At 38.9% G+C, this 27,127-nt stretch overlaps 1 protein-coding gene across 2 annotated transcripts; it reads left to right on the top strand.

Moving 5' to 3' along the window:
* Nucleotides 1–4,738: 4,738 nt before the first annotated feature.
* Nucleotides 4,739–26,898, top strand: C4H5orf63 (chromosome 4 C5orf63 homolog). 2 transcript variants are annotated; one of them, XM_063706740.1, is made up of 5 exons: nt 4,739–4,834; nt 6,580–6,681; nt 19,197–19,317; nt 25,530–25,586; nt 26,264–26,898. In XM_063706740.1, the coding sequence occupies exons 3-5, from the start codon at nt 19,204–19,206 to the stop codon at nt 26,426–26,428; spliced, it is 336 nt and encodes a 111-aa protein (XP_063562810.1). In that variant the 5' UTR covers nt 4,739–4,834; nt 6,580–6,681; nt 19,197–19,203; the 3' UTR covers nt 26,429–26,898. The 2 variants fall into 2 exon arrangements, with proteins under 2 accessions (XP_063562810.1, XP_004042481.1); XM_004042433.5 differs by having other exon boundaries at nt 26,252–26,898.
* Nucleotides 26,899–27,127: the final 229 nt, after the last annotated feature.

Genomic DNA, 27,127 nt, shown 5'->3' with positions numbered 1-27,127 from the left:
AATCTATCCTCCTCCATGATCTAGCCTTAGTGAACATAACAGATGGGTTTAATCCATAAAAATGAAAAACTTTTCCCATTTCAACTCCATTTCCTGCCTGTCCAGGTAAAACAAAACTTTCCCTGAGGAAATGATGTAAATGCACTCAACATTCTTAAAAGATCCTACATAGCACAAAATATTGCCAGGAACTGAACCATGTTTCTTTTCATTTACATTTAAAAAGAATTATGAATGGGGTAATGAAAAAAATATAGATGGGAGTTAGGAAATGCTTTCCAATTCCAGCTTCATTGTGATTTCCTTCACGAAGCTTCAATTGCCTTGTCTGTAAAATGGGACTGATAAAAATGCATGCCCTGTCTATCTTACAGAATTATTGTGAAGAATCAAGTTAAATGATATCTATAAAGACGCTTGCAGTACTACAAAGGGTGACATAAATGTGCCCTGGTATTGTTACTACAAGGTCCCCTATGCCATCTTTCCTCAACAGTGTCAGTTTCTGCCCTTCTTCTTTGTGCCTGGCAGGCTGCACTCAATTCATTTCCTTTAGCACAGACACAAGTAATCTTCTGTTATTACAGGTGAAAGGAGGTTGGAAGCTACTGATTTTGGAGTAGACAACAATGGTCTTGCTCCAACAAACCTTCTGGGGAAATCCACAGGACACTTCAACTCCTATCTTGCCCCACAATCTTTTCAAGACAGATAAAGAAAGAGGCGTGAGTCAAGGTCCCTGCAAAAACTGTAATTTCATCACCAGTATGGGTTTAAACTTTAACAGCTTTGGTATCCATCTGTAAAATGTCATTTGTTGGTTCCATCCTAGTAGCTCAAACAAAAGAAAAAACACACATCTACTTCCTTCAATAAAATGTAAAAGTCTACAGTTTCTCTATATTTGTGCACTCAAGCCATTCTAATTTATTCTACAATTACTTTTATTTTTTAGCATTTTTATGTGGCTGTTATACTACATAATTAATGGTGTTTACATGGAAAGGTTGTTTATGTAAATGACCTAAGTGGATTACTGAGCAAGCTTTAAAACAAATAAACATTTTTCTCCTTTTAAAATTTACTTCACTCTCCTCTGAATGTCTGGCAGAAGAGCAGAGTTTTTAAAATGTCAATGGGGACGTAGGAATCAGGCTTTTGAGATTCATTCTCCCCTGGTGAGTCGGGCTTATAATTCTTATAATTCTGTTTCCTGTAATGGTTGGCCTTGGGGGAGTCAACAGTGACCCCACTGACCCAGCACATCCCAGACTCAGAAGCCTGTCTTTTCTTTGGGAGGTTGCCACTGTTTTTCTCCATGACCTTAAACATAACACAATATCTGGCCCTTAGAGTTCATTTCCTGCAGAGTTTGCAGACCTGAGGATGGGAGACTCATGAGATAAATATGCTCACTATAAAGTCCAGAAATACACCAGGAAAGAAAACCTACCAAGTTTCTGAATACCTCCACCAAAACAATCGCATCACCTAATTGTGGCAATTACTGAGACTGTCCCTCCTAGTCAAAGTTCAAATTGCACGTTCTTTGAGTGGCAACACACAGCTAAATTACTGTAAAACAGAGCTGGCATGACAGTCACTACTTGCCAAGACATACATTATTTTTCTAAGGCATTCTGAAGGGAACATATTGACATCAAAGCCCACTTCTTTATTCCTGCCAGAGGCAAAGCTAAGAGGACAGGAGTGAAGATGCCTCCCTCCACACACACACAGGCCACCTTTCAGAGGCCTTAAGAGGGAAGCCTGGCTCCAGGTCATCTCTGGAAGAATAGGTCATGTGTCCTCTAAAGTACCTTTGGAGTTATGTCAGGAGTTACAGATCAGACTGTGACAGCAGGCTTTCTCTACACCAGGCTTCCGCCTCAGAGATGACCATTGAAAAACTCAACCCAGGTGAGTTCTGAACATTCTAGCACACAGATATCCCTGCACCAGTCCTATCCAGATTGGTAGCGCATAGCCTAGAATTGCAGTCCAGACCTAGAGGAGGACATGCAAGTCAAATGCCTAATGACAAGCATGTTTTTTTGTTTATTCATTTTTTTGTTTTGTTTTGTTTTGGAGACGTAGTTTCGCTCTTGTTGCCCAGGATGGAGTCTCAGCTCATTGCAACCTCCGCTTCCCGGGTTCAAGCAATTCTCCTGCCTCAACCTCCTGAATAGCTGGGACTACAGGTGCCCACTACCACGCCCAGCTAATTTTTGTATTTTTAGTAGAGAAAGGGTTTCACCACGTTGGCCAGGATGGTCTCGAACTCCTGACCTCAGGTAATCCGCCCACCTCGGCCTCCCAAAATGGTGGGATTACAGGTGTGAGCCATCATGCCCGGCGACAAGCATGTTTTGAATGAACAAAATTGTACAAGATCCAGAACTGTCTTAAGGCCTTCATATTCTTAAAACACTCTTTCACATCATTTGAAACATATTAAAAGGTATATACATTTCACACTTAATAATTTTTCTATTAAAGGAGTTTTAAAATTTTGCTTGTGAAATTATGTGGCTAAAAGTTAAAATATAATTTCTCTACACTCATCACATATACTCAGGAATTCTCACTTGGTGAGAGCATCTCATCTAAAAATTGTTTTCCAATGTAATGAAGTTGTTATGAATGCTAAACCCATCCATTAATGAAGCTGACACAGTGTTCAATTTTGTGATCATTTAATAAATGTTCATTAATTTTGCTGAGTGTCCTTTTTTTTTTTTTTTTGGTTTTGTAGACATTTTTCCTGGCCAGACTCCAGATATTTTCCCAAGCAGAGCTCCTTTCCCCAGCACTGTAGGCCCTGGACCTAGAGGCTAAATTGGTCCTCTGAGCTCATGGTAGTCAGCCAGGCACTCCCAAAGAGGGTATCAACCATAGTGAGTTCTCAGGGATTCCCAGACATTCGACAGGACTCCCTCTAACCAAAACAATAATGTGGAGGCTCCAGGTCTTCTGCTGCTATCACTTACAAACCCAAGAAATTCTTACTGATTAAACTCAAATTCTGAAAATTTGTGAACTTTTGGTTCCTTAGAGAAATTTACTCATAACCAGTGCTAAAAGCCTTCATTGTTGGCCTTGGTTGAATCCATTCTTTTCCTTCAGTGGGTGAAATCAGGTTTCATAAGTCCAAGTGATGTTATAAACCTTTGTTTTCCAACAATAAATAAGATTTGGAAGCTGATCTGGAGTTACATTTCTAGTAAGCTTTTCTGTCACTCCACAATATCTAAGACACTCATGCCCCACCAAGGTGTTTATAACTAGATCCCAGATTCCTTCTTTAAAGGTATCCTATCAGCAACTGTTAGGTGGACTGTGCTTTATCAATTGACTTTTTTTTTTTCCAGAAAAACTAAGTCTTATCAGAGTGCATCAACTCAAAAATAACTATAGGTAGTCTGTTGACAGTCACAAAATTCCCTCTTTAGCCTATCAGAAAATGCTGAAGTGATAAAGAACTTGTAAATTCTACTATCTTAATGTGGCCTCTAGCAACATCACATAATCAGTGTGGTTTGTTTAAAGAATTCATTCCTGACCTTGGTTTGCTTTGTATCTTTTTTAAAACCACTGAGTACACATTGAATTTATAGTGGTAAGCTTAAGGCGTCAGACAGCATGAGATGGAATTCCAAATCTACCATTTTGTAGCTGTGAGAACTTGAGCAAGTTATTAAACCTCCATTACTTCATCTGTAAAATGGTACTAGTAATACTTAATTGCATTGTTCTCAGGATTAAACAGACTAATGAGTATAAAGCTTTTTGTGAGCAATCAATAAATGTTAGCTTTGAGTATTACTATAATTATTATCATTTTCTCATTATTTACTGTACCACCATTCAAGCCACCACACCTAGAACCTGGAATGCTCAGTAGCTTCCTCACCTCCCTGCTTGTTCTACTCTTGCCTATCCTAAACCCTTCTCATCTACTTCCCAAAGCTAAGGGGTCCTTTCAGAAGGGAAAAGCAATCAGTTCAATCCCCTTCCCACATAAAACAGAAATGCCCCCCAGCTACCCTTAGCACAAACCTGAAAGGCCCTGCATGGCCAGACTCTCGCTTACCCTCTCTAGCCTGTTTCCACCTCTCTCCCCCATTCCCTCTAAGTCTCAGCCATACTCGTCAGTCTTCCGCGTACAACCCATACTGCACATCCTCCACCAGACCCTTTCCCCAGCCTGCAGAGCTCTGTCCCCAACCCACGCCCTTCAGATCCCAGCCCCAAAGCTACCTCTTCAACGAGATGCCACTCAGGTCTTTTCTCATATTCCTTCTCTGCAAAGCACTTAGCTGAATAAACACATGGCCTATTTAATAAGGGATAATTTCCTAATATCTGCTTTCTCACACGATTTTCAGTTTGCGGGAGGGTACGGCTGCCAGTTTTGCTCATCTCATTCCCCATAACCTAGTTCAGCCAAGACCTAGTGGAGGAGGCAGTAAATATTAAATTAACGAAAGAATGGATGCATGCAGAGCGGTTAAAATGGCTCGGACTCCGCAGCCTCAAAAAGTTGTCTCCCGCACCTGAGGCTCCTTATTAAATGGTTCCCAAACATGCGGGGTCACTTTTCCGTGTTTTGTTTTTTAGTTTGGCCTTGGTTTGTGTGTCACTCTTCACGAGTAAAGGTTCAGGCGCGGCCACCCTTGAAAGCGTAGACGGGACACCACCTAAGATAGAGCGCCCAGCGGCAGTGCTGCCGGCGTGGGGCGGAAGTGCGGGGCGCGGGGCCGGCGCCTGGTGGGTGCGGGCGGAAGTGCCCGGCGCAGGGCGGAAGCAGAGACTTTGGCGGCGTGAGGCTCAGGTGGGTGCCCTTAGTCCCGCGCCGAGGGTGAGCGCTCGCGGCTCTCCAGCTCTGAGCTGACGCGCAGGCTGGCGGGGGTTCGCTGTGCCGCGTGCTGCCAATTTGGATAGTCGTTATACGGAATTTAATTAAACCGGGAGCCATAAATCCATGAACCACTGGGGGGAGATTATAAACGCGTGTGTGTGTGTCTGTGATAGCACTCTGGGAAGTAAATAAATGACGGGCGGGAAAAGGAAGCTTTTTTTTTTTAAGAGAAAGCAGAAAACATCTCAACTTCATACTGCTCCAGTGATTCACCGGTGCCCCGTCCCGGGTTTAATTGAATTCTATGAAGTGGTAGTGTAATCACACTTGGGAGCCCGCTGAGCTGACTGCCTTTTTAAATAAATATTTTTGAGCAGCCATGTTGACCTTTAATTGGGGTGAAAAGGTTGAAAGGTGCAGCAGGGAACACTGTGAGTGCCGGGGCTCTCTGGATCAGCTGTCTGGATCTCCTCTCAGCCTTATTGGGCAAAAGCAGCCCTCTGGGTACTGAACAATAAGAGAATAAATCAGAGACTGTACATTCTCAACAGATATTCACTTCTGACAAATAGCAGCTCATACAGTTTTTTAATAAGTCCAAGGGTAGAAAAGTCCCCACTAAAATGTCATTGTGAGTTAGGCTTGTGACTGTTTCTAAGGCTGTCTTTCACAGGGAATGTTTTGCTTGGGTGATCTTTATTCTTGTTTATTAATAAATAGTGTATATGTGGTACTTTATATTTTAGTGCCCTTAAAAAAAAAATCCATAGTATGGCCTTAGCTTGACCCCAAGATTCTCAATTCCTCAAGGACAGAGATGGTGTCTAAGATCTGTTATATCCCAATACTTTCTAGCACATTTCCCAGAATTAGTATACATTGCCTTGTTTAAGCAGCCACTAGAGAGCTATGCCTTGGTGCACAATGCTGAACAAGTTGAGGTGCCTATTAGAGGTTGCAGTCTTCTCATTTGGTCATATTCTGAGGACTAGCTTATAAAAATGCATGTGAAGCTCTCTACCAATATTTGGAGCTGTATACATTGAGGTGCATTATAGGTAATTAGAAAGATTTAAAACACGGGGAAAAAAGATACACCCTGGAAATATTGGATAATTATGATAATACTGGGGCAAAGCAGAACTAATCATGGTTCTGTGTGAAATATCGTAGCCCAATAACCTGGGTCCTGCTCTGCTGAGGAATTGCCTGGAACCAGAAAGACCCTGTTGTGAAAATTAAGATTGGTGGGGCTGGTGCTTTAAAAAGGCAGGATCCTCAGATTGTCTTTCTTCCCTGCTGCTCTGGCAGCAGTAGCCACATGCCAAGGAAGGATCAATATTTTTTTGTCTCCTTCATCAGAGGAATATGTGGCTGTGTGGTTTTATTTAGATGGACTGTTGGCAGGTAAGTAATAGAAATGAGGATTTTTCCAACTTGGGAATCGACTGGACTGTGTTTCTATTTTGTTCCAGATGCCTGGCTCTAAAGTACTCAGAGGCACTATGAGAAATCCCTTTAAAATAGGTTATTTTTTATTATTAAAGTTTTTTTATTTCATAACTTGTATGTACTCTAGCTGGCTGATGTATTCAGTTACTCTAATGCTAGGGCTTGGGGTTTCAAACATAGCAGGACCTTGAGGTGATCTGGTACAAGTAGCGAGGTGTTTTTATGTTCCTTATTTAAATCTAATTTTTGCTACTGCTTTATTCAAGGACTATACATCAGAGGAAGCCAAAAGCCAGCTGGATTACTTCCTGAATACAGTTTTAATCTTGTTTGCAATTATTTCGAAGGGGAGAAATCACGTGGATCAGGTATGTGTAGCTACACAGCAGGGACTAGGTGAGCTTCCTCTATCCTTCCCCTAGTATTGCATAACAGATTCTAGGGACAAAATCATTTGGGGAAGAATATGCAAATGAAAATTTTGGCTAAGTTTATCATAGACATGATTCCACATCCCTAACTTCCCATCCCAGTACAGCCACGGAGAACAGGAAACATGAAAATGTTACTCCCTTTTTATTCCAATCCTTACCAAAGTTAAAGTTTCTAGAGATGGAGGCAAACTGAAAGTACCTACCTACTATTTTTAGAAAGTATCCATCTCCAAGGATTTCAGACCATTTCACCAGTAATATCTAGTAACAGCCTTTTTACTGTTATAGCCTTCATCACTGTGGTATTGTGTTATTTGTTTGTGAGTCTTTCTCCTGCTCAAGGTGTGAGTTTCTTAAGGGCAGTGACAATATCTTAATCACTTTTATATTTCTAATACATGGCACAGCACCTGGCACGTTGCAAATGCTCACTACAAGCTATAGAAATGAAAAGATAGTGTCCCTGAAGGGAGGTTGGATCTATAAAAAGTATAGATAGTGAAAAGAATATAAAGCAGTCACCTCCTTTCAGGTTGTTACTAGAGACAGAAGTAATGCTTTGATAAACAGCTTGGAGCAGGGAAGAGTGTATTTGGGAATCCATTAGATGCTTCTCAAACTGCCTTCCAAGGAGATCTGGCCTGGTCAGTTGTGGGTCCTTTGTTGTTTAGAATATGCAAGCTAAAAGCTTCCACCAGTCCTGTCTCCACACTTTCTCCAGGCCTGCCATGCAACGCCTCACCCAAACACCTGTTTAGCAAGTATTTGAAGAGTATCTGTTTGAAAGTGTGCCAAATTATTAGCTTATGTAGGGCACCAGTATCTTGGTTTGGTCTTGCCTTAAGGATAGAGGACCTCTGTAGAGTCACTATCTTAAGTCTGGTCACTATTTTAAGTCTAGGTTGCCCAAATAATATTGAAGGAAATCCACACTTGTCTTTTCTACTTTACTAACAACATTTCAAAGGAGTTCAAAGTTGACAGCTTTTTGTGTTGTAATAGGACAGTGGTGGTATATGCTGCTGCCTTCTGTTGCCAATGGGATTGCAGCAGAAATCGCATTGTTACAACTGGAAACAAATGAATTTCCTCTCATTGTTCCAGTGCTTTTTCATGTTAATCATAAAATAATGGGGAAATGATTTTTAGTCAGGAGGGAAGGACATGACGTTGAATTATTTGATTTTTTTAAAACTCTTTGTTTCTTAAAACACATAGTCCTTCCATCCAGTGAAGAAAAATGATTCTATTATTTAATAGAAAACTCAGTAAATTCAGCCATTTCTCCAGGTTCAAAAATGAAATGAATGTGAGTCTTTTTAGATTTAGAGAACAGAGCCTAATTCTTATGGTAAAAGAATTCTACTGTCTGAAACTGAGACTTTCCTCATTCTCTCCATCCTTAAATTAAGCCTTATACAAAATGAGGTGTCTGTTAATTGGTATACTCTGAGGATTAATATGAAAAGTGTTTTGCGATTTTTTGGGAAGAAAGAGGATTGAACTTGGAGATGCCTTCTAGTTCTGAAATTCTGTGTTGATCTCATTATATATAAAAATATGCCATTGTTCCAGGAGAAAATACAGAGAAATGAACTAAAAAATATAGTATGAAAGACTTAAGCATTAGTTTCCTTATACATAAAGCAAGGGGAATCTCCAAAGTCACTTCCAGTTCCAAAACATTAAAAAAATTCTATCAATGATAGCTATTAAAAAACAGAATAGGACTCAAAAGATTGTAGAATCCCACATAACTGAGGGATGCCACAGCCTAATGTCAAGCAAGAGTGGATGGCTCCCAACATTCAGACTGAAGACTGTATTTCTACAGGCCTGGGTCTTACTGTTATCACAAGTCCAGGGAAATGCTGGATTTAGCAACTCAATGTCCAAAGTCACTTGCTACAAAATGGCAAGCAATGAATGAAACATCTTTTAGGTTTTGTGGGGGCACAAAGATAACTTTATCTCTTTGACAAGATAAATTGAAAGTGGGTGGAATTTTAGGGACAAAGAGAAGACATTGCCTGGGTGGATGGTTTTTGAATTGCAAACAGTTGTTTTTGGAAATGGGATTATGTGCTTTTTAAATAGCAGGGAAACTTGCATTACTAGCTGGGTACAATAAGACTAAGATGTTTAATGAAATTGCCTTCTTTCTAGGTCAGTATTAAGTATAAGAGATATCGTCAAAGGTAATGGGTCATGTTGGTTAAGAAGGATAATGTGGAAAGGAGCCTGCCTAATTCCTTATATACTTTGTTCCCATCCCTTGAACTAGAATGATTTTGCCCTCATCTTAATGCTATCTTTATGGAATGAAGGAATTTTCAAATTGGTTTTTAAACTCTAATAAGGCCTCATGTATGATATAACCCAACCACATTATTCAGGTTTTCTTGGCTTTCAGGAACAGCTTTGCAGCCATTATGTCATAATTGAACTGAGCATTGTTGCACACTCTGAATTTGGAATATGCTGCTCTGGCTCCAGGCCAGTTGCTGAGTCAGTATCTTTGGAGTTGAGGATGGAGGGGAGGGGTGTAGTGTGTGCAAACCCCATTGTGTTAACAGGAATTAGTCCAGAATTCCCTTTGGACTCTTGGGAACTAGAGGGGGTATATGGTGAGCGTACATTACTGTTCTTGATTGGCATCATTATTTTATTTTCTTAGCTGAGTGTTTGGAAACTCTTCCCTGACATTGTCATGTGCACCAACCCCATTACTGAGTAGACTCCTCCAAAGCAATGATCTGGAAAGTGTGACTGCTAAGATCTAAACATTCTAAAACAAAATCTTGCTTATACTGAAGACTCCTCTCCCCTTCCACTTTACATTTGTCAGCTTGCCACAGCTGAGGCAAAGACAGCAGTGCTTCTGGATGGGAAAGAGAATGCCAGGATGAAGAGGATCTTTCATTTAAAATCATCTTTAAAATGTGTTTAATAGTAAGAAAGAGAAATTCATTATTTTTTCTTTGTAGGGAGAGTTCCATCTTGGATGCTTAGACAGTTGCAAGATGAGTGCCTTAGTGTCACCTTCCGCATTTTCCAGCTTGGTTCCTTTTGACACCAACACTTCCCAGTTATGATTGAGAGTGAGAAAAGAGAGTGAGCAGTGAACAAGTACCTTTACACTTCTGCCTGGATCTATAAGTGAATTTGAGTCCTCTTTAAGGGGCTATTTTAGGCTCCTACAGGTAAAAACTACTTTGGATTTTTTATTCAAGGCCTTATTTAGTCATAGACTATTCCCATGGCATTTGTTTAGCTTGTGATTTCCCCTTCTCTGATCAGGAGAATGCTTGAGGTCCAAAGCCCCAGGCACAGTTCCTTTGGGTTTCTAAAATGAGAGAATGGGACAAGTGGTAACATTTCCATTTAATTGTGGATGAAACTGAGGCTTTAGGAGATGAGGATTTGCCTCTCTCTTTGGGTTTTATGTTTATGAAATCCTCACCTAAACATGCACTCAGGGAATTCAAACATGCTGAATTTCAACAGAAACTCTATATGAAGAATAACTTCAAAGCTCAAAATGAAGAACTATACCATTTATGCTTAATTCCTCTGACTGATTAGTTAGTAGGAGCTGTGTTGGTTTAAATTTATTTTGACCTCTCTAGACAATTTACTCAGAACCACTTGGAACAAGTTTTGTCTTTAAAGATTATCAATAAAATCCACCTTTACAATTACCTAGGCGGCTTCTTTTTTGACGTACATGAATTGAGGATATCCTTGGTAAAATAATAATGGTACTGAATTTTTCCCTGTTTGAGAAATAAAAACAAATATTGGGAAAAACCAAATGGAAGGGAACTGGCCTTTGCTTAAAACCCATCAAGGGGAAACCTTGATTTCTCAAAATCTAAATTTCAGTAGCTTCATAATTTTGTGAAGGCTGAGTAAGTTTAAGCCAATACCTGGTGCCAAGGTATTTGCTAGTCAGTCTTACCTAGGCTTAGTGACATCCTTAGGTGCAGATAAATATGTTGAATATTTAAACAGTCATATCTTAGAAATTCCTGTTTAAATAATATTTGTGAGAAAACTTTCAGTTATTTCTGTTTGAAATTTTTTTGAGTTTTGCAATTCCCTATTTCTGAGACTGCTGTTAATAGAGATTTAAATGTTTCATTTGATGCCAGTAAAAGCACATTTCAGTCAATAGAATCGTTATTATTAATAGTGATCTCTTACTTTTAGTATTTTTAGTAATCAGTACTTAAGCTTTACTTTTCTATTCTGCTTTATAACTAACACAGAGATTTTTACCTTCATCATCTCTTTTTAAGATACCCAGTCAACTTTTGCCTTCACTCTTCCCACCCTTCCCACTCCATCTTCACCAGAAAGATCTCCTTTTAGTTAAGATGTTAAATTGGGTAAGAACCACTTAAGGTAGTTCATTTTAGGAGTAGGCATTGGTTGAAAGATTTCATTCCTTTGAAGCAACATTAGATGCATCTCTTCTGATTTGTGGTAGATTGTTTCACTGTCCCTGTTCTAGTCAAGCCCTCATCAGTCTCCTTGACAATGGACAATTCTGTCATTCTGGAAACACTTTCTCATTGACTTCTGTGATGACACACTTTTCAGGTTTTCCTCCTACCTCACCAGCTGTTCTGTCTGCCTCCTTTGCTGGTTCCTCTTGATCCAACCTCTAAATGTTGGATTGCTTCAGAGATCTATCCTGGGCCCTTTTTTTTTTTCTGTACAATTTTAGATGATTTCACCTAGTTTCATAGCTGTAAATATAATCCTTAAACCGATGGAGACTCAAGTCTTTATCTTTAGACCCGGATTTTTTTCCTGAGTATCAAACCTGTGTATGTCATTCTCTATGTGAGTTCTGACATGTCCCTAACCGAGCTCTTGGTCCGACATATTCTTCAATCTGTTCTTGCCTCAGTTTTCCTTATTTTAGTAACAGGCACTGCCACCCACCTAGAGGCTCAGGACCAAAACTGAGATTGACCTTACTGCCCTCTTTTCTTTTCTTTAATTCCTCATGTCCAATTCATTGGCAAGTCCTGTTGGCTTTGTTTCTGTTCTAGTCCATACCATCCCGTCTCATCCAAACTAATGCAGTAGCCTTCTACCTGCGTCCCTGCTCCACTCTTGCCCCCTAACAATCTGTTCTTCGCACAGCAGCTAAAGTTTCCTTTTAAAAATGTATATGAGATCATGTCATTTCCCTCCTCTAAATCTAATTGTACTTAGAATAAAATCTCAATTCTTTAACATAACCCACAAGGCCTATGTGATCTGATCCCTGCTTACTGTGGGTTAATCTCATCTCCTGATTGTATCCCCTTTTCCTTGGTGTACTCTGCTTAAGCCATACAATCTTTTCTGTTTCTTTCAGTAAATCATTTGTCCTCACTTACAGGCTTTTGCATTTACTGTTTCCTCTCCAGTGCAAACAACACCTGCTCAGAGAATACCTTAATTAAAGAACCTGCCTCAGTCAGCATCACATCACTCTGCTATTATCTCTCCCCTGTATGTATCACCATCTCAAGTGGCCTGACATTAAAGAGTCTCTTCACTAGCACATGGACCCCATGAAGGCAACGTACCTTACTTTCTTGTTCATCACCATACCCCAGCACCTATAATAGTATCTGATACATGCAAAATATTAGATAATTGTTGAATAAATAAATGCATCCCACACCTAGATTTTCATAACTGACTTCTCTTTCCCACCTCCATTCTCCTTTTCTCAACAGTTTTTCTGCCTGCTGCTGCCAGATTAATCTTTCAAAACACTGATTTTATCACATCACTCATTCAGAACCCTTCAGTGGTTCCCAAGACGTACACAACACATCACACATTGCTTAACCACCATTAAAATCCTCCACAGGCTTATCCTAGTCCACCTTCCAAAGCTTATTTTCCACTATTATTCAGCAGAAGTCTCTTTACCCCGTTCAAGGTTCCCCCCATCAGATAGCCATGGCATTCCTACCTCCATTACCTTTGTGTCTAACCCTGAATTTGGAAAGCTTTCCCTTTTTTCTACATATCCAAATTCTCAATGAAATGATTTAAGATATTTCTCTTGTGAAGCCACCTCCAATTTTAGCCTATAGTACTCCTTTCCCATTCTCTTATAACATTTGAATTATATGGCCCTGTTACAGTATTTCCTGTATTTCTAATTTACCTGCTCATATACATGTCTTAACTTCTGACCAGATTTTTCATGGGTTGGGATCAACCCTTATTCATTTTTAACCCATCTTTCCATCCCCACTGTGGAACTAATGAGTGAATGATGTCATTGGTTCACTAATCACTGTGAAGCCTGACATAAAACTTTATTGTTTTAGTTAAGAATTCAACACCTTTCTCCTGAATCTGTATAACTGAAATACATCTTGTTATTCTTGTTACTTGTATCAAACATGTGGAGTTGATTAGTCCATCTGAGAACTTTATTTAGAGGTGAAAAAATGAGCTAAACAGCAGGCAGGATACAAAAAAAAAATTAATGGCTTAATGTTACTGAGAACTAGAAGGGTAAGGGGATGTGCATCTACTAAGTGAAGGATATGTAAATGCTGTATACCTTCAGTGAAATTGTCATCTTAGGCAAGGCCCACACTTCAAATAGCTAAAGAATGTTTTCACTGAGCAGTGTGTTGAATACAAATTAATGTAGCACCCATTGCGTCCGAACAGTGGAATAGAGACATCCAGCTACTTAGAAATTGTCATGGTAATAATTTGAAGGGAAATAAAGAGTTTTTGTCCCAGGCACTCATGTGACCAATCCTTTCTGGAGACTGATTGTTTGCTGGCTTCTTTCATCCCCTGTGTGGTAAACCTGTTGACACTGAAATCTGGAAGTAGAAGCTGCATAGAGGGAGTGGTATGAGGAGCTGCGTCTCAGTCCCCAGGGCTGGGCCATAATATAGGCCTATTCATAGTTTAATGTGTTGTGTGGAAGCAAATCTGCAGTCCAAACTGTGTAGTCAGAATGAAGCTGAGCATGACATCATGTATAGCCGGGCCCATAGGTGGGTGGTTAGCTCAGGATCTTTGTTGCAACATTTTGTTTGAGTTGGCTCTACCTCCTTAACACTTCCCCCTGGATGCTAAGGCTGAGACACTAGAAAAGCACCTCTGATCTCACCTATGCCAGTGAGTTAGAGCTGCACTCCAGGTTGGGCCTTCTACTCCCCACTCCCTGTTTCTGTTCCAAAGCCTCATTTTCCCTCTGTGTAGCCCCTTGGAATTGACATATCAAAGTATTTACTCAATTTTCAGTTTTGGTTTTGTCCCTATATGGCACCTCTTCTTGTCACTCTTGGCTCCACAAGAGTCATTTTCTCTCTTGCCCTTGAACCCAAGATCCCAGGCTAGGTTCCCACTTGTTTGGGAGAGTGGGAGGTTTGGACACCAATGACTGACCAAAAGCACAGAGGCACACTGAGGAGGCATCAATTGTCCCTGTTTCGCTGGATTGGTAGAGCCCAGTGACCAGATGTGTCCCCTAAGAGCAACCTCACCTCATTACATAAACTTCCAGTAATCTAAAATAATGGTTTTGTTCCCAGAAGAGGTGTGTGTGTGTGTTTGTGTGTACATGTTTCTAGTCATTTGGGTAAAAATAGGAATGTTACACTTAGATAGTAATAAATGTGAAATAGAGCACTTAACTTCTCACATGGCACAAATGACTGAACAGAAGCCCTGAGTCTTCTTTAGGGAATATAGGTTCAGTGAGAGCTACAGTAATAGTATTTAGTTAATGTCAGCTCAGCATTAAATTTACATTATATTCTTGTGAACAAGCTCCAACATTATCTGTTAAATAACCAAGGCAGTACCTGGGCTGATGTAGACTTTTTGATTTTGCACATGAACTAACACTGCAGCTTGCTGATGAGGGATCACATGAGCTTGAAAATTTGGTGTGCCAAAGGATTCTTTGTATGAATAAAAATTCTGGTCGGTGAAGGTCAGTTTCTCTACTCAAGCGAGAATAATGTTGTTTCCCTTCTAGTCAGACACACACAGTGTTTGAAGAATCCAGGAGCTCCATACAAGTGATGTGCAGCCATAGCCTGGGCAGCTTCTCATGCAAGAAATGAATAATCTTTAATAAAGACTCAAACGACCCTGGCTTCTTTCTGTACTATAATCAGTTGCCTTAATGGTGTGCCCTTTAGTCCCTTGCAGGGAAAATACTATAAAGTTATTTTTCTCATGTTGCTTCAAGGAGGGCTGAATTGGTCCCGTCAGTCCTCCTCCCATGTTGTATTTGACTCTGCCATAAAGACCACTGAAATCAGCCTCAGTTTTGTTGAAAGGCCAGCATTCCCTTCTCTTTCAGGGTGATCCATGCCTCCGAGGGGCACTGGACTTGAAACAGCAGGAGTCGCCATCTTTATTGTTAGGCTGTGGAATTTGTTTTAAGCACATTCTAAATCCAGTCTTATGTCTTTTGCTTTTTTTTTTAGTCTGTGACAAAGGTGACCCAATTGTTCTTCTTTGATATTGTGAACACAGCTCTTTTTGCTCATATCATAGAGGCATATAACAAAATATGAAGGATAAAATCGTGTCCGTGTGTGTAGTAAGGACACATATTTCATGACTAAATTCAATGACATAATCAAAAAAGTGTTGTCCTCTCACAGTCATGAGCTAACATGCAGAGACCATGTTTCAGGATATTTTTTATAGTGCTGAGATACTGTTCAAAAATAATAGAACTAATGAAAATGTCACATTGACAGAGTAGCCCATATTAAAATTTTACTTCAAGAAGGCATGATTCGGTGAATGTGACATTGACAGCAATGGTGTTAGGGTTTACAGAGTTAGTAAAATGTTCTAAGAAGAATATTACAGAGTTCCCATTGAAGTGTATCATTTTTCATTTTATTTTTTTCTTTCTAGGATTAAGTAAATGTTAGAAATTAAGTAATTTTAGCATACTATCTGCCTAGAAGAGGTATAGGGAGCTTTTTCTATCAGGCTCTAATATAATTTTATAATACAGTGCTTCCAAAGAAATAAGTTAATTTAACAATACGATAAAATACATATACCTTAGAGTATTTGAAGAATGTGCAGGTAGTAAAATTGCATAATATGGATGCATTTCTCAGTAAATAGATGTGGCATGTTTAAGCAATTTAAAATGTGTAAAAAACTAGAAATGGAGAATAACAGTGGAAAAGAGAACTAGTTACAAACAGAATGGTTGTAGCATCACTGAAGACTTTACTTAGCTCTGTAGATTGGTTGAACAAATCCTCCAGCAAATCTGGAATGAATAGCAACTCTGCTTACTATGACAGGTTTTATTTGTCTTGGGTGCAACCAAGACCACATGCTGTGTTTTGTCATGTTGGAAAAACTGAAGCAGATTTCCGTTGTGAATTTGAAGTTTTTAAAAAAGCCTTAATACTTCAGTCTCAACTCAGCCAGGTAAAAGCAATGTTTTCCTTTTCTTATCAACCAGACGTCAATAAATCTTAAATCCCTTCACCAGAAGCATGTAGCTGCAGTTCACTGCCCTGGTCGTAGTCAGATCACCACCACAGATGGCCTAATCCTTCTCATTTCCAGGGACCTTTAATAAAACTAATTTTTCTTTAATAAAGTTAATTCTTCTGCCTTTAATAAAGCTAATTTTTAATTTTCTTTCTCTTAGAAGGGTGTGTCACAAGTTTCTACCTAGAGTAAACATGGCTAACAATTCTGTACCTCCTCCCCATTTTTATAGCCTGTGTAGACAAAGCTGTGTTTAGAAGGTATGTCTCTAACTACATTTACCTATTGGAAAATTGTTCATTCTGCTGAATCTATAAAAATATGTATGTACCAGTGATTAACACTTCGTTGAGAGTAGCACAGAATGTTATGAAATTGTTTAGATCTACTTTTTACCTTGGAACAACTGGATAGCAGATCCTTGCAAAATTCTCATATTCCTTTTTTATGCATTTATCGGGGTCATTTAGTTGGCAGAGAGATCCAAGTAGAAGTGGAAGAGTAAGGGCTGAAGAATAAGGGAATAATCATTGTTTTCATGGATCAATATCCAGTCTTTTTGTTCTGTGGTCTTTATTCTAGCATGATATGGGTTGGTGGTTTTCTCTAAAGTCGTATCATTCTGTTTGAAATGAGTTTAAGGCTAATCTCACACTGAGGAGCCTGGTCTCTAGTGAAGATTAGCATTTAATTAATATAGTAATGCTCTGTGAAGCAGAGGAGGGCAAGATTTGAGGTGGTGGTGAAGGAGTTAGAACCAGCTGCAGTACCCCAACCCAAAATTCTGTGGGTACCCTGAGGAGCACTGATCTTTAGTTATTATATAGAATAGGCCCAAATAGTGACCGCTGTACATACTGAGTATCTAATCAGGGGTAGAGGTGAGATTAAAGAAGGTGAGAAAAGCTCATTTCAATACTTTTAACATCCAAATAAACATTTGAGTGCCTATTATGTGCCAGGTTAATTGTGGGTACTTGGAGATACAGGGTTGAACAAGTACCTGTTCTTATAGAACTTGCATTGTAGTGGAGGGGACATAAATAATTTTAGATAGTAAAGGGCAAAAGAAAACTACAGCAAGATGTGAGGGTGGGGAGTGTTGGGCTGACTAACATTGGTAAGTTAGTCACTAAGACCTCCAAGGAGATTACATGAGGCCCAGGCCAAGTGAGGAGAAGCTACTTCAGAGCTTTTCATGCAGAAGTAAAGCAAGTGCAAAACGAGGAAGAAATGATATTGGGTATACAAGGAACAGAAAGAGAAACTTTGTAGTTGCAACTTGCCAAGGCAAGGGAGGGGAAAGTGATAGATGAAGCTGCAGAGATACAGTGAAGCAAAGTTTAAAAATGATGATCTCAGGAATTAGTTCATCCTAGAAATACTGATAAATGACAAAGCCAATAGCGCACATGTGTTTTTAAAGTGAAATTATAATATTTACAGTTTTAAGGACAAAACTGGAGACTCAGTAGAATAACTAGGAATAAACAGAATGACTGTAGCATCACAGAGGACTTATGTCTTATGTTGAGCAAAGTAGCAGGATGAGGAAGCTTCAAAGCCTAGTGTTTGAGATGCTGCGATCACCAAGCTGTTCTTACTGGAATATGTCCAGTAGAAACACAAGTACATTTGTGTATGAGGTTTCCAAAAGTTATGATAATCTCCTTTTGAAACACTTCTTAAGGAGTTGAGTAGATTTTTTTTTTCTGACAAGGTAATTCAGCCTGATTCTCTCCTATAGTTCCTGTAAGTAAGCTTTGTGGTTTTTGTTCTTGTTTTTGTTTTTTTTTGAGATGTAGTTTTGCTCTTGTTGCCCAGATTGGAGTACAGTGGTGCGATCTCGGCTCACCGCAACCTCCACCTCCCAGATTCAAGCAATTCTCCTGCCTCAGCCTCCCGAGTAGCTGGGATTACAGGCTCCTGCCACCATGCCCAGCTAATTTGTATTTTTAGTAGAGACAGGGTTTCTCCATGTTGGTCAGGCTGGTCTCAAACTCCCGACCTCAGGTGATGCCTTGGCCTCCCAAAGTGCTGGGATTACAGGCCTGAGCCACCACACCTGGCCAGCTTTGTGTTTTCTTATGTCTCACAGTGGAGAAGCATAGGTCTCATAAGGGATAGTCTGAACCTTTACCTGGGGACTTATGCTGCTTAGCTGCTTACCCATTGTTTCTTTTTCTTTTTCTTTTTTTTTTTTGAGATAAGATCTCATGTCCATCCCCCAGACTGGAGTGCAGTGGTGCAATCATGGCTCACTGCAGCCCCAACTTCCCAGGCTCAGGTGATTGTCCAACCTCAGCCTCCTGAGTAGCTGGGACTACAGGTGTACACCACCACACCCAGCTAATTTTTTGTATTTTTAGTAGAGATGGGGTTTTGCCATGTTGCCCAGGCTGGTCTTGAACTCCTGGGCTCAAGTCATCTGCCCATTTTGGCCTCCCAAAGTGCCAGGATTACAGGTGTGAGCCATGGCACCTGGCCTTTATTGTTTTCTTTACCATGGCTAGGTGTTGTTGAATGCTTGCCAGTATAAAAAGCTATCCATGAGAATAAAAGCCATCTCAGGAAACCCCCATATTTTAGGGGATCATCAAGATGCTGGCAAAATCTGCAGATGAAATTTTATATTCAAATTAACAAACCCATGCAGTTTACTTTCAGAAACCAAGTGATTAGGCACACAGCTAATTCATAACAAGGGATTTTTTTCTATTCTAAATTCTGTTTTGTTCGGAATACAATGAATGTTGAGGCATCAGAGAGACTTGCCAAATTTCTAGGTCTTTCCAACACTCCTGGACTTGAAGAAACAATTCTGAAGCCCGCAAATTCCATCATAAGCTTGCAAATTACTGTTCATATTGTAAGGAACAAAGTCTAGGGCACATAAGTTTACTGCTTTATTTTTCTTTTGGCAGAATTAAGATGCTCTGGTTTCAAGGAAATAGCATGCAACTTGCCAGATCCTCCTTTGGACTCTTCTTGAGAAATTGCTGTGCCTCTAAGACAACTCCGCCTGTGTTGACCTTATTCACAAAGGTACAAAGTGAAAAAGTAAAATTGTTGGGTGAAGAAAGTTGTACATTTAAGAAAAGGGGACAAAGTTGAAAGGAAAGGCAATGGAATAAACTTTCTTCAGACCTGCTCTTCAATTTTTCTATCAGCACAACAGCAGCAACTCAGTTTTCTACCCAGATACCTTATTATCTCCCAATTAGCAAAGAGTAAATTGATGTATTTAATGGTCATCTGGCCCCTACATTGAAAAAAGTGAAGTATAGGTTATAATATGGTGTTTAAAAATGTATCATTTAGAAATACAATCAATTATTTTTATTTGTGGTAATTATGTTCTATAAAGTCACCTTGAACGCTGAATTAATGAATATTGCTCCTAGGGGAAATACACAGTTGGGTTCCTATGAGTCTCTGGTCATAATATTTTCATCAGCCTACCAAATACAGAACCTTATTTTATGTGTGATTCTATTTAAGTATACTTTATTTTTACATTTGCACCATGGAATACTATGCAGCCATAAAATAGATGAAATAATGTCTTTGCAGCAACATGGATGCAGTTAGAGGCCATTATCCTGAGCAAATTAACACAGGAACAGAAAATCAAATACCGCATGTTCTCACTTATAAGTGGGAGCTAAACATTGAGTACACATGCACACAAAGAGAGGAATGATAGACACCAGGGCCTAGTTGAGGGTGGAGGGTGAGAATCGAAAAACTACCTATCAGGTGTATGCTTACTACCTGGGTGATGAAATCATTTGTACACCAAACCCCAGTGGCATGCAATTTACCCATGTGACAAAGCTGCACATGTACCCCCGAACCTAAAATAAAAGTTGAAAAAAAAATTTTTTTAATAAAGATACCTTATTTAGTATATATTGTTGATTCATTAACACTAAACTCACAGCCAATAGCACCTGTGTATAACTCATGCCTAAATGAAGCTTATCGAGCACATGTATTTTCTCCATAAGGCACATCACAGTCTTCTTATGCTTAGGAACACTAGCCAGCACTTCAGCACTGTGTCTTGGGGCTTATTTAAACAGTGAAATCGCCAACAAAAAGCACAAAAATGCAAAAATCCTGGCACTATGCAAACCATGAAAAGGATACTAGCTTACATTTACAGTATGAGAGCTAAAACAAGAAGGCAGAGCATCACCTTGTTTGACCTCAGCTTAGAATAAGTGCTTTGGGTAACTGAAATCTGTTACCACTCTACGCATGTGCATGTCTGTGAATACCTGCAAAAGCGCTTCAAGTATTGATTTGGGGGTTGCAGAGAAGTTTTAGCAATTAGGCAAATTCATAAATATGGAATCCATAAATAATGAGGACTGATTATACTTGTTTTCTTATCCCTAACACTAGTTTTAAGCCATAAAGCTAGTTTTAAAATATTTAACAGCTTTATCTCCCTGAAATTATAATACAGACATTACTGATTTCTTTTTTTGCTAATTAACATCACTTTGTGTGATTTAACAAAAAAGAAATAAAGTGCAGGTTAATAGAAGTAACTTTGGTGAATAATACTGCAATTCAAACAAAAAAGATCTCTTTTCAATAGGTTTTTGAGATTTCAGGCATTTTAGCAATTTGGATATATATGACAGTTATTTAATAACAAAGTTTAATGAGTTTTAAAAATGAATTTATTGATGAAAATATTTAATCTAAACTACTTTTTATATCTGTAAGTATATATTGCACTGTTGGAAATTATGGAACCAAAAATATTTCATCATCTGAGAGTCTATGATGGGAAACCCATGTGCAAACCACAGAAGTTAAATAATCCCTTAAGGCTGGTGTTGCTCACTCAGCCTAACAGTTCTGCACTGTTCTTCGGTTTGGGCAGCAGTTTATATAGCCAAAAACATTTGTTAAAAAGAAAATGAAAAAACCACACCAATTTTCCATTCAGCTTAATATTTATACTTAATGCTTATTCTGTACCATTAGGCACACAAGAAGATGGTACTCCCACCTTTGGCAGCTTATAATCCAGTGAAGTAAATGCTTAAAAGTACAGTATCAGATTGCTATCAGTTATGAAAAATAGAAAGTACTTCCCAGAGTGAGTTAAACAAAAAGATTTTGGAGTTGCTCTGGTTTCAGGAACAGCTTGATTTAGGAACTAAACATGTTAACAATCTCTTCAGCTTTGCATCCTCAGGGTTAAATCCCCCTCTAGTTCTTCTCATGTGATATGGTTTGGCTCTGTGTCCCCCACCCAAATCTCATCTTATAGCTCCCATAATTCCCACATGTTGTGGGAGACACCTGGTGGGAGATGATTGAATTATGGGGGTGAGTCTTTCCTGTGCTGTTCTTGTGATAGTGAATGGGTCTCACAAGATCTGATGGTTTTGAAAACAGGAGTTTCTCAGCACAAGCTCTCTTTTTGCCTGCTGCCATCCATGTAAGATGTGACTTGCTCCTCCTTGCCTTCCGCCATCATTATGAGGCCTCCCCAGCCATGAGGAACTGTAAGTCCAATAAACCTCTTTCTTTCATAAATTGCCCAGTCTTGGGTATATATTTATCAGCAGCATGAAAACGGACTAATACATCATGGATGACTGCAGCCATCCCAAGCCTCAGATCTCACATCTCAGTCATCTACAGAAACTCCAGCAAAAGCCTTATAGCTACCCACTGGCTCTGATTGGCCCATTCTTGAGGGATAGGATGCACTGATTGCCTAAGCCTAAGTCAGGTTTCTCACCTTTGTTGTTCTGGGATGGAGTCAGCCACATGCTGAGAGTAGTTCTTGTGAAGCAATATTATAGCATGCTTGCTACAAGAAAGGGAAGTGGGTGGTGGACAGCCAACCCAACAAATGTCCACTATGGTTAGGGACAGAGTAAATAACAAGTGCCATGGAAAATCCTAGAGAAGGATATTTGAATGGTCCATTCCACTGGTATCTTTTTTTGGTTCTTTATCGTTTTAAAATTTGATGAGCCTTTCCTCATAAAAATATATACACATATTTTCAGGTATAATTTGCATAGACTTCTGTGGACCCCAGGTCTAAAAAACAAAACAAAACAAAAAACCCAATCTAGATTCTTCTAAAGTTCTCAATATAAAAGCAAAATTTTAGCACAATTGGTACTTCTGTAATTTAGCATGTTCTTGGTTTTTTTTGCTTTTAAGATCCTGTGTTGACTTTTTGAAACTTTCTCTGAAAATTTTAGGATGATTATCTTAAAACATTACAAACTATCCATAATCTATGTATTGCTAATGCTAATAATAACATGATAAGCCAATTCTCTGTTCTAGGAACTTAGGGCCAGAAAGACCCTTTAATGGTGTGATTCTTATTTCAAAATAAGCTGTGAGTTAAGCTGGAGGAAAGCCCTCTCTTTTACATAATAGCTTATCTCTTCCTGTCATGTTAAAAAGAAGGTTTTATATAAGCATAAGTAATTTGGGGTCTGTTTTGAGCTCATCCAAGAGAACCTATAGCAGGTGCCTGTTCAGTCAGACCTTTAAAATCTGCTGATGTAGCCTTGTAATATAGTTTGAAGTCAAGTAGTGTGATGTCTCCAGCTTTGTTCTTTTTGCTTAGGATTGTCTTGGCAATGCGGGCTCTTTTTTGGTTCCATATGAACTTTAACGTAGTTTTTTCCAATTCTGTGAAGAAAGTCATTGGTAGCTTGATGGGGATGGCACTGAATCTATAAATTACCTTGGGCAGTATGGCCATTTTCATGATATTGATTCTTCCTCCAAGCCTACAGTAACCAAAACCGCATGGTACTGGTACCAAAACAGAGATATAGACAAATGGAACAGAACAGAGCCCTCAGAAATAACACTACACATCTACAACCATCTGATCTTTGACAAACCTGACAAAAACAAGCAATGGGGAAAGGATTTCGTATTTAATAAATGGTACTGGGAAAACTGGCCAGCCATATGTAGAAAGCTGAAACTGGATCCCTTCCTTACACCTTATACAAAAATTAATTCAAGATGGATTAAAGACTTACATGTTAGACTTAAAACCATAAAAACCCTAGAAGAAAACCTAAGCAATACCATTCAGGACATAGGCATGGGCAAGGACTTCATGACTAAAACACCAAAAGCAATGGCAACAAAAGCCAAAATAGGCAAACTGGATCTAAAGAGCTTCTGCACAGCAAAAGAAACTACCATCAGAGTGAACAGGCAACCTACTGAATTGGAGAAAATTTTTGCAGTCTACCCATCTGACAAAGGGCTAATATCCAGAATCTACAAAGAACTTAAACAAATTTACAAGAAAAAATCAAACAATCCCATCAAAAAGTGGGCAAAGGATATGAACAGACACTTTTCAAAAGAAGGCATTTATGCAGCCAACAGACACATGAAAAAATGCTCAACATCACTGGCCATCAGAGAAATGCAAATCAAAACCACAATGAGATACCATCTCACGCCAGTTAGAATGGCGATCATTAAAAAGTCAGGAAACAACAGGTGCTGGAGAGGATGTGGAGAAACAGGAACGCTTTTATGCTGTTGGTGGGACTGCAAACTAGTTCAACCATTGTGGAAAACAGTGTGGCGATTCCTCAAGGATCTAGAACTAGAAATACCATTTGCCCCAGTGATCCTATTACTGTGTATATATATAAATATATACACATATTTTCAGGTATAATTTGCATAGACTTCTGTGGACCCCAGGTCTAAAAAACAAAACAAAACAAAAAACCCAATCTAGATTCTTCTAAAGTTCTTAATATAAAAGCAAAATTTTAGCACATTTGGTACTTCTGTAATTTAGCATGTTCTTGGGTTTTTTTGCTTTTAAGATCCTGTGTTGACTTTTTGAAACCTTCTCTGAAAATTTTAGGATGATTATCTTAAAACATTACAAACTACCCATAATCTGTGTATTGCTAATGCTAATAATAACATGATAAGCCAATTATAAATCAAAGGATTATAAATCATGCTACTATAAAGACACATGCACAGGTATGTTTATTGTGACACTGTTCACAATAGCAAAGACTTGGAACCAACCCCAATGTCCATCAGTGATAGAGTGGATTAAGAAAATATGGCACATATACACCATGGAATACTATGCAGCCATAAAAAAGGATGAGTTCATGTCCTTTGTAGGGACATGGATGAAGCTGGAAACCATCGTTTGGAGCAAACTGTCACACGGACAGAAAACCAAACACAGCGTGTTCTCACTCATAGGCGGGAATTGAACAATGAGAACACTTGGACACAGGGTGTGGAACATCACACACTGGGGCCTGTCGTGGGGTGCGGGGAGCAGGGAGGGATAGCATTAGGAGAAATACCTAATGTAAATGACTAGTTGATGGGTGCAGCAAACCAACATGGCACATGTATACATATGTAACAAAACGGCAGATTGTGCACATGTACCCTAGAACTTAAAGTATAATAAAAAAGTATAATATATATAACATATATAATAAAAGTATAATAACAAAATATAGGAGAAAGTGGGGAAAAAATAAAATAAAATAAATAAAATCTGCCGACGATCCATAGTATTCTCAACAGACTTCTCCGCTATATGGTTTATGAGTGCAAACAATGGACACTAAAAGTTGTTTGCTCTTCAGGTGGAGTATTTGTCCAGGAAACCTATTGTTGACACTTGTAATGAGAAAACAGGCGGTGCAATAATCATCTGAAGTGAATAGAGATTTGTTTTACTTTTTAAAGATGAGGCAATTACTATCTAACTCCATCCTAATGGGTTTCTTCCTGTGGACTGATTAGGAAAAACAGGCTGGCAAGGCTCAGTGCTTTTCAGTCAGAACAGACTTTAAGCCATCCTCGTGGTGTCAGCCAGGCCAACTGTATGAGGCCACAAGGGTGCACCTGACCTAGGAAGGACAAAGCCCTTAGATCAGTGAAAAAGAGAACCATCTATGTGTATGTATTATACATACACATAGATAGATGGCTTGATTTATGGAGAAAAATCAGAACAAAACAACCAAAAAAATGCACAGAGCCTATGAAATATTAGTTATTTATATGATTCTATGGTAGTGTTTTACTTTGGAAAAACAGTGTAACTAACGTGGTAGAAAACTATTCTTTAAAATAAGTATAATCTGCCTCTTATGGGTTTTTTGTTTTGTTTTGTTTTTGTAAGGGCAAATGCCATTCTTTGGGTTTAATCGCTTGGTTTTTTTTTTTTCTTCCTGTAGGACTCATGCCCCCTTTGTGATGAAGCCAAGGAAGTACTCAAGCCTTATAAAAACAGGGTAATATAATACAGTGTGGCTTTTATGTATATGGATTGCATATTAGATGTGGTATAAAGTATCTGCCTGGATCGTTCCTTTAGGAAAAGAGATTAAATGATTTTTCTTTTAAATTTTCTTTCTGTTCTTCAGAGAGAGAGTTTAGTGCTTATTACCATAAAACTCATTACACCTAAGTGTTTTCCTCTGAGCAGTACTGGTTTTCTTACTCTGGCTCTTACTGAGTCAAAGTTAACTAGCAGGTGCAGCATTCGTGTTTTCTTTAAACTTTTGCCCCATTCCTTTTATTTTGTTTTGCAGTTTGCACCGATGTATTTTCATGTAACACACCATCACACCTTTCCAGTTCCTATAACCAAAACATTTCTGTCCTGATTCTCAGTCAGCTTCCCAACTGGGACATGTTTTATTTCATTGGAACTGAGTACTGTCCTGATGCTGAATGTAACAAGGGTAACAGAAAAGCAGCAAGATCAGGAAGTAGAGAATATAATGAAACCAGTCAGGTTTTGGAAATCAGGGACAGTAGATCACTGTGGACCTAAAACAAACAAACAACTATAAGGAAAATGGCATTAGAAATGGTCTGGGGATCAGTTTATCACTGCAGTTGTTACATCACCCCATGGTCTAAAATACAGAGCTTTAGTCTGTCTCTGTTTCAGTTCATTTTACAGGAGGTGAACATCACACTTCCAGAAAACTCTGTCTGGTATGAAAGGTATAAATTTGATGTTCCTGTCTTTCACTTGAATGGCCAGTTTCTGATGATGCATCGAGTAAACACCTCAAAACTTGAAAAACAGCTCCTGAAACTTGAGCAGCAAAGTACTGGAGGCTGACTGATGCCCTCATGATTTTCCACCCTCTCTTCCCATAAAGCATCTTCCTAAGGAAATGACCATGGCCTGATACTCATTTTGTCACTTGTACAGAGCCCTAAGGATGTTCTGAATTCAGTGGTGCCAAATAAATGTTGACATTCCCCTTTTGGTTGATGGAAGTATCAGTGTGGGAACTGTTTGCTTAATGGCATTTTATAAAATAAGAAGAGCATATTGGCAGGGAGGGAGATGATGGAGGGAGGGAGAAGTCCATTTGTCTTATTTATCCTTTTTTGTATTAATAGAGAAGCACTTCACATTCACTGGGCAATGCCGTTTATAGGAAGAAGGTTCTGCATTCATGCTGCTGCCCCGGAGGGCTTAACTTTTTAATGAAAGAATAAATGCTCTTCCACTCAGTAGATAAAGTGAAATGTGAATTGTTAATAACTGTGCACGGTCAATAAAGCGATGTTTTAAGGAATACATCTGCATGAAGCCTATTCAGTGGGATTTAATAATACCTGTTTAAAATTAGAGTTCATTTTTGTTGAGTAGAAGAGAATTATTATCCTAGCCAAAGAGGCATCATTTGAGAAAAACAAAAGAAAAACTTAAACCCCTAAAATGTATATAAAAATCTCAACATTCACTACACAGTCATTGAATTGATTTGTAGTATTTGAGGACTGCCTTTCATAGTTATTCAGTTACCAT

This window comes from Gorilla gorilla, chromosome 4, assembly GCF_029281585.2.
Source record: "Gorilla gorilla gorilla isolate KB3781 chromosome 4, NHGRI_mGorGor1-v2.1_pri, whole genome shotgun sequence".
In the NCBI taxonomy this organism is placed as follows: Eukaryota; Metazoa; Chordata; class Mammalia; order Primates; family Hominidae; genus Gorilla; species Gorilla gorilla.
The sequence above is the reverse complement of the archived record's forward strand: the minus strand, read 5'-3'. Positions and strand labels throughout refer to the sequence as shown.

Excerpts from the sequence above, each read along its gene's own strand:
- C4H5orf63 (XM_004042433.5), top strand. The coding sequence starts at position 19,204 with ATGCTCTGGTTTCAAGGAAATAGCATGCAACTTGCCAGATCCTCCTTT. Across the intron at positions 19,318-25,529 it reads TGTTGACCTTATTCACAAAG|GACTCATGCCCCCTTTGTGA; the intron begins GTACAAAGTGAA and ends TTCTTCCTGTAG. Across the intron at positions 25,587-26,251 it reads TCAAGCCTTATAAAAACAGG|TTCATTTTACAGGAGGTGAA; the intron begins GTAATATAATAC and ends TCTCTGTTTCAG.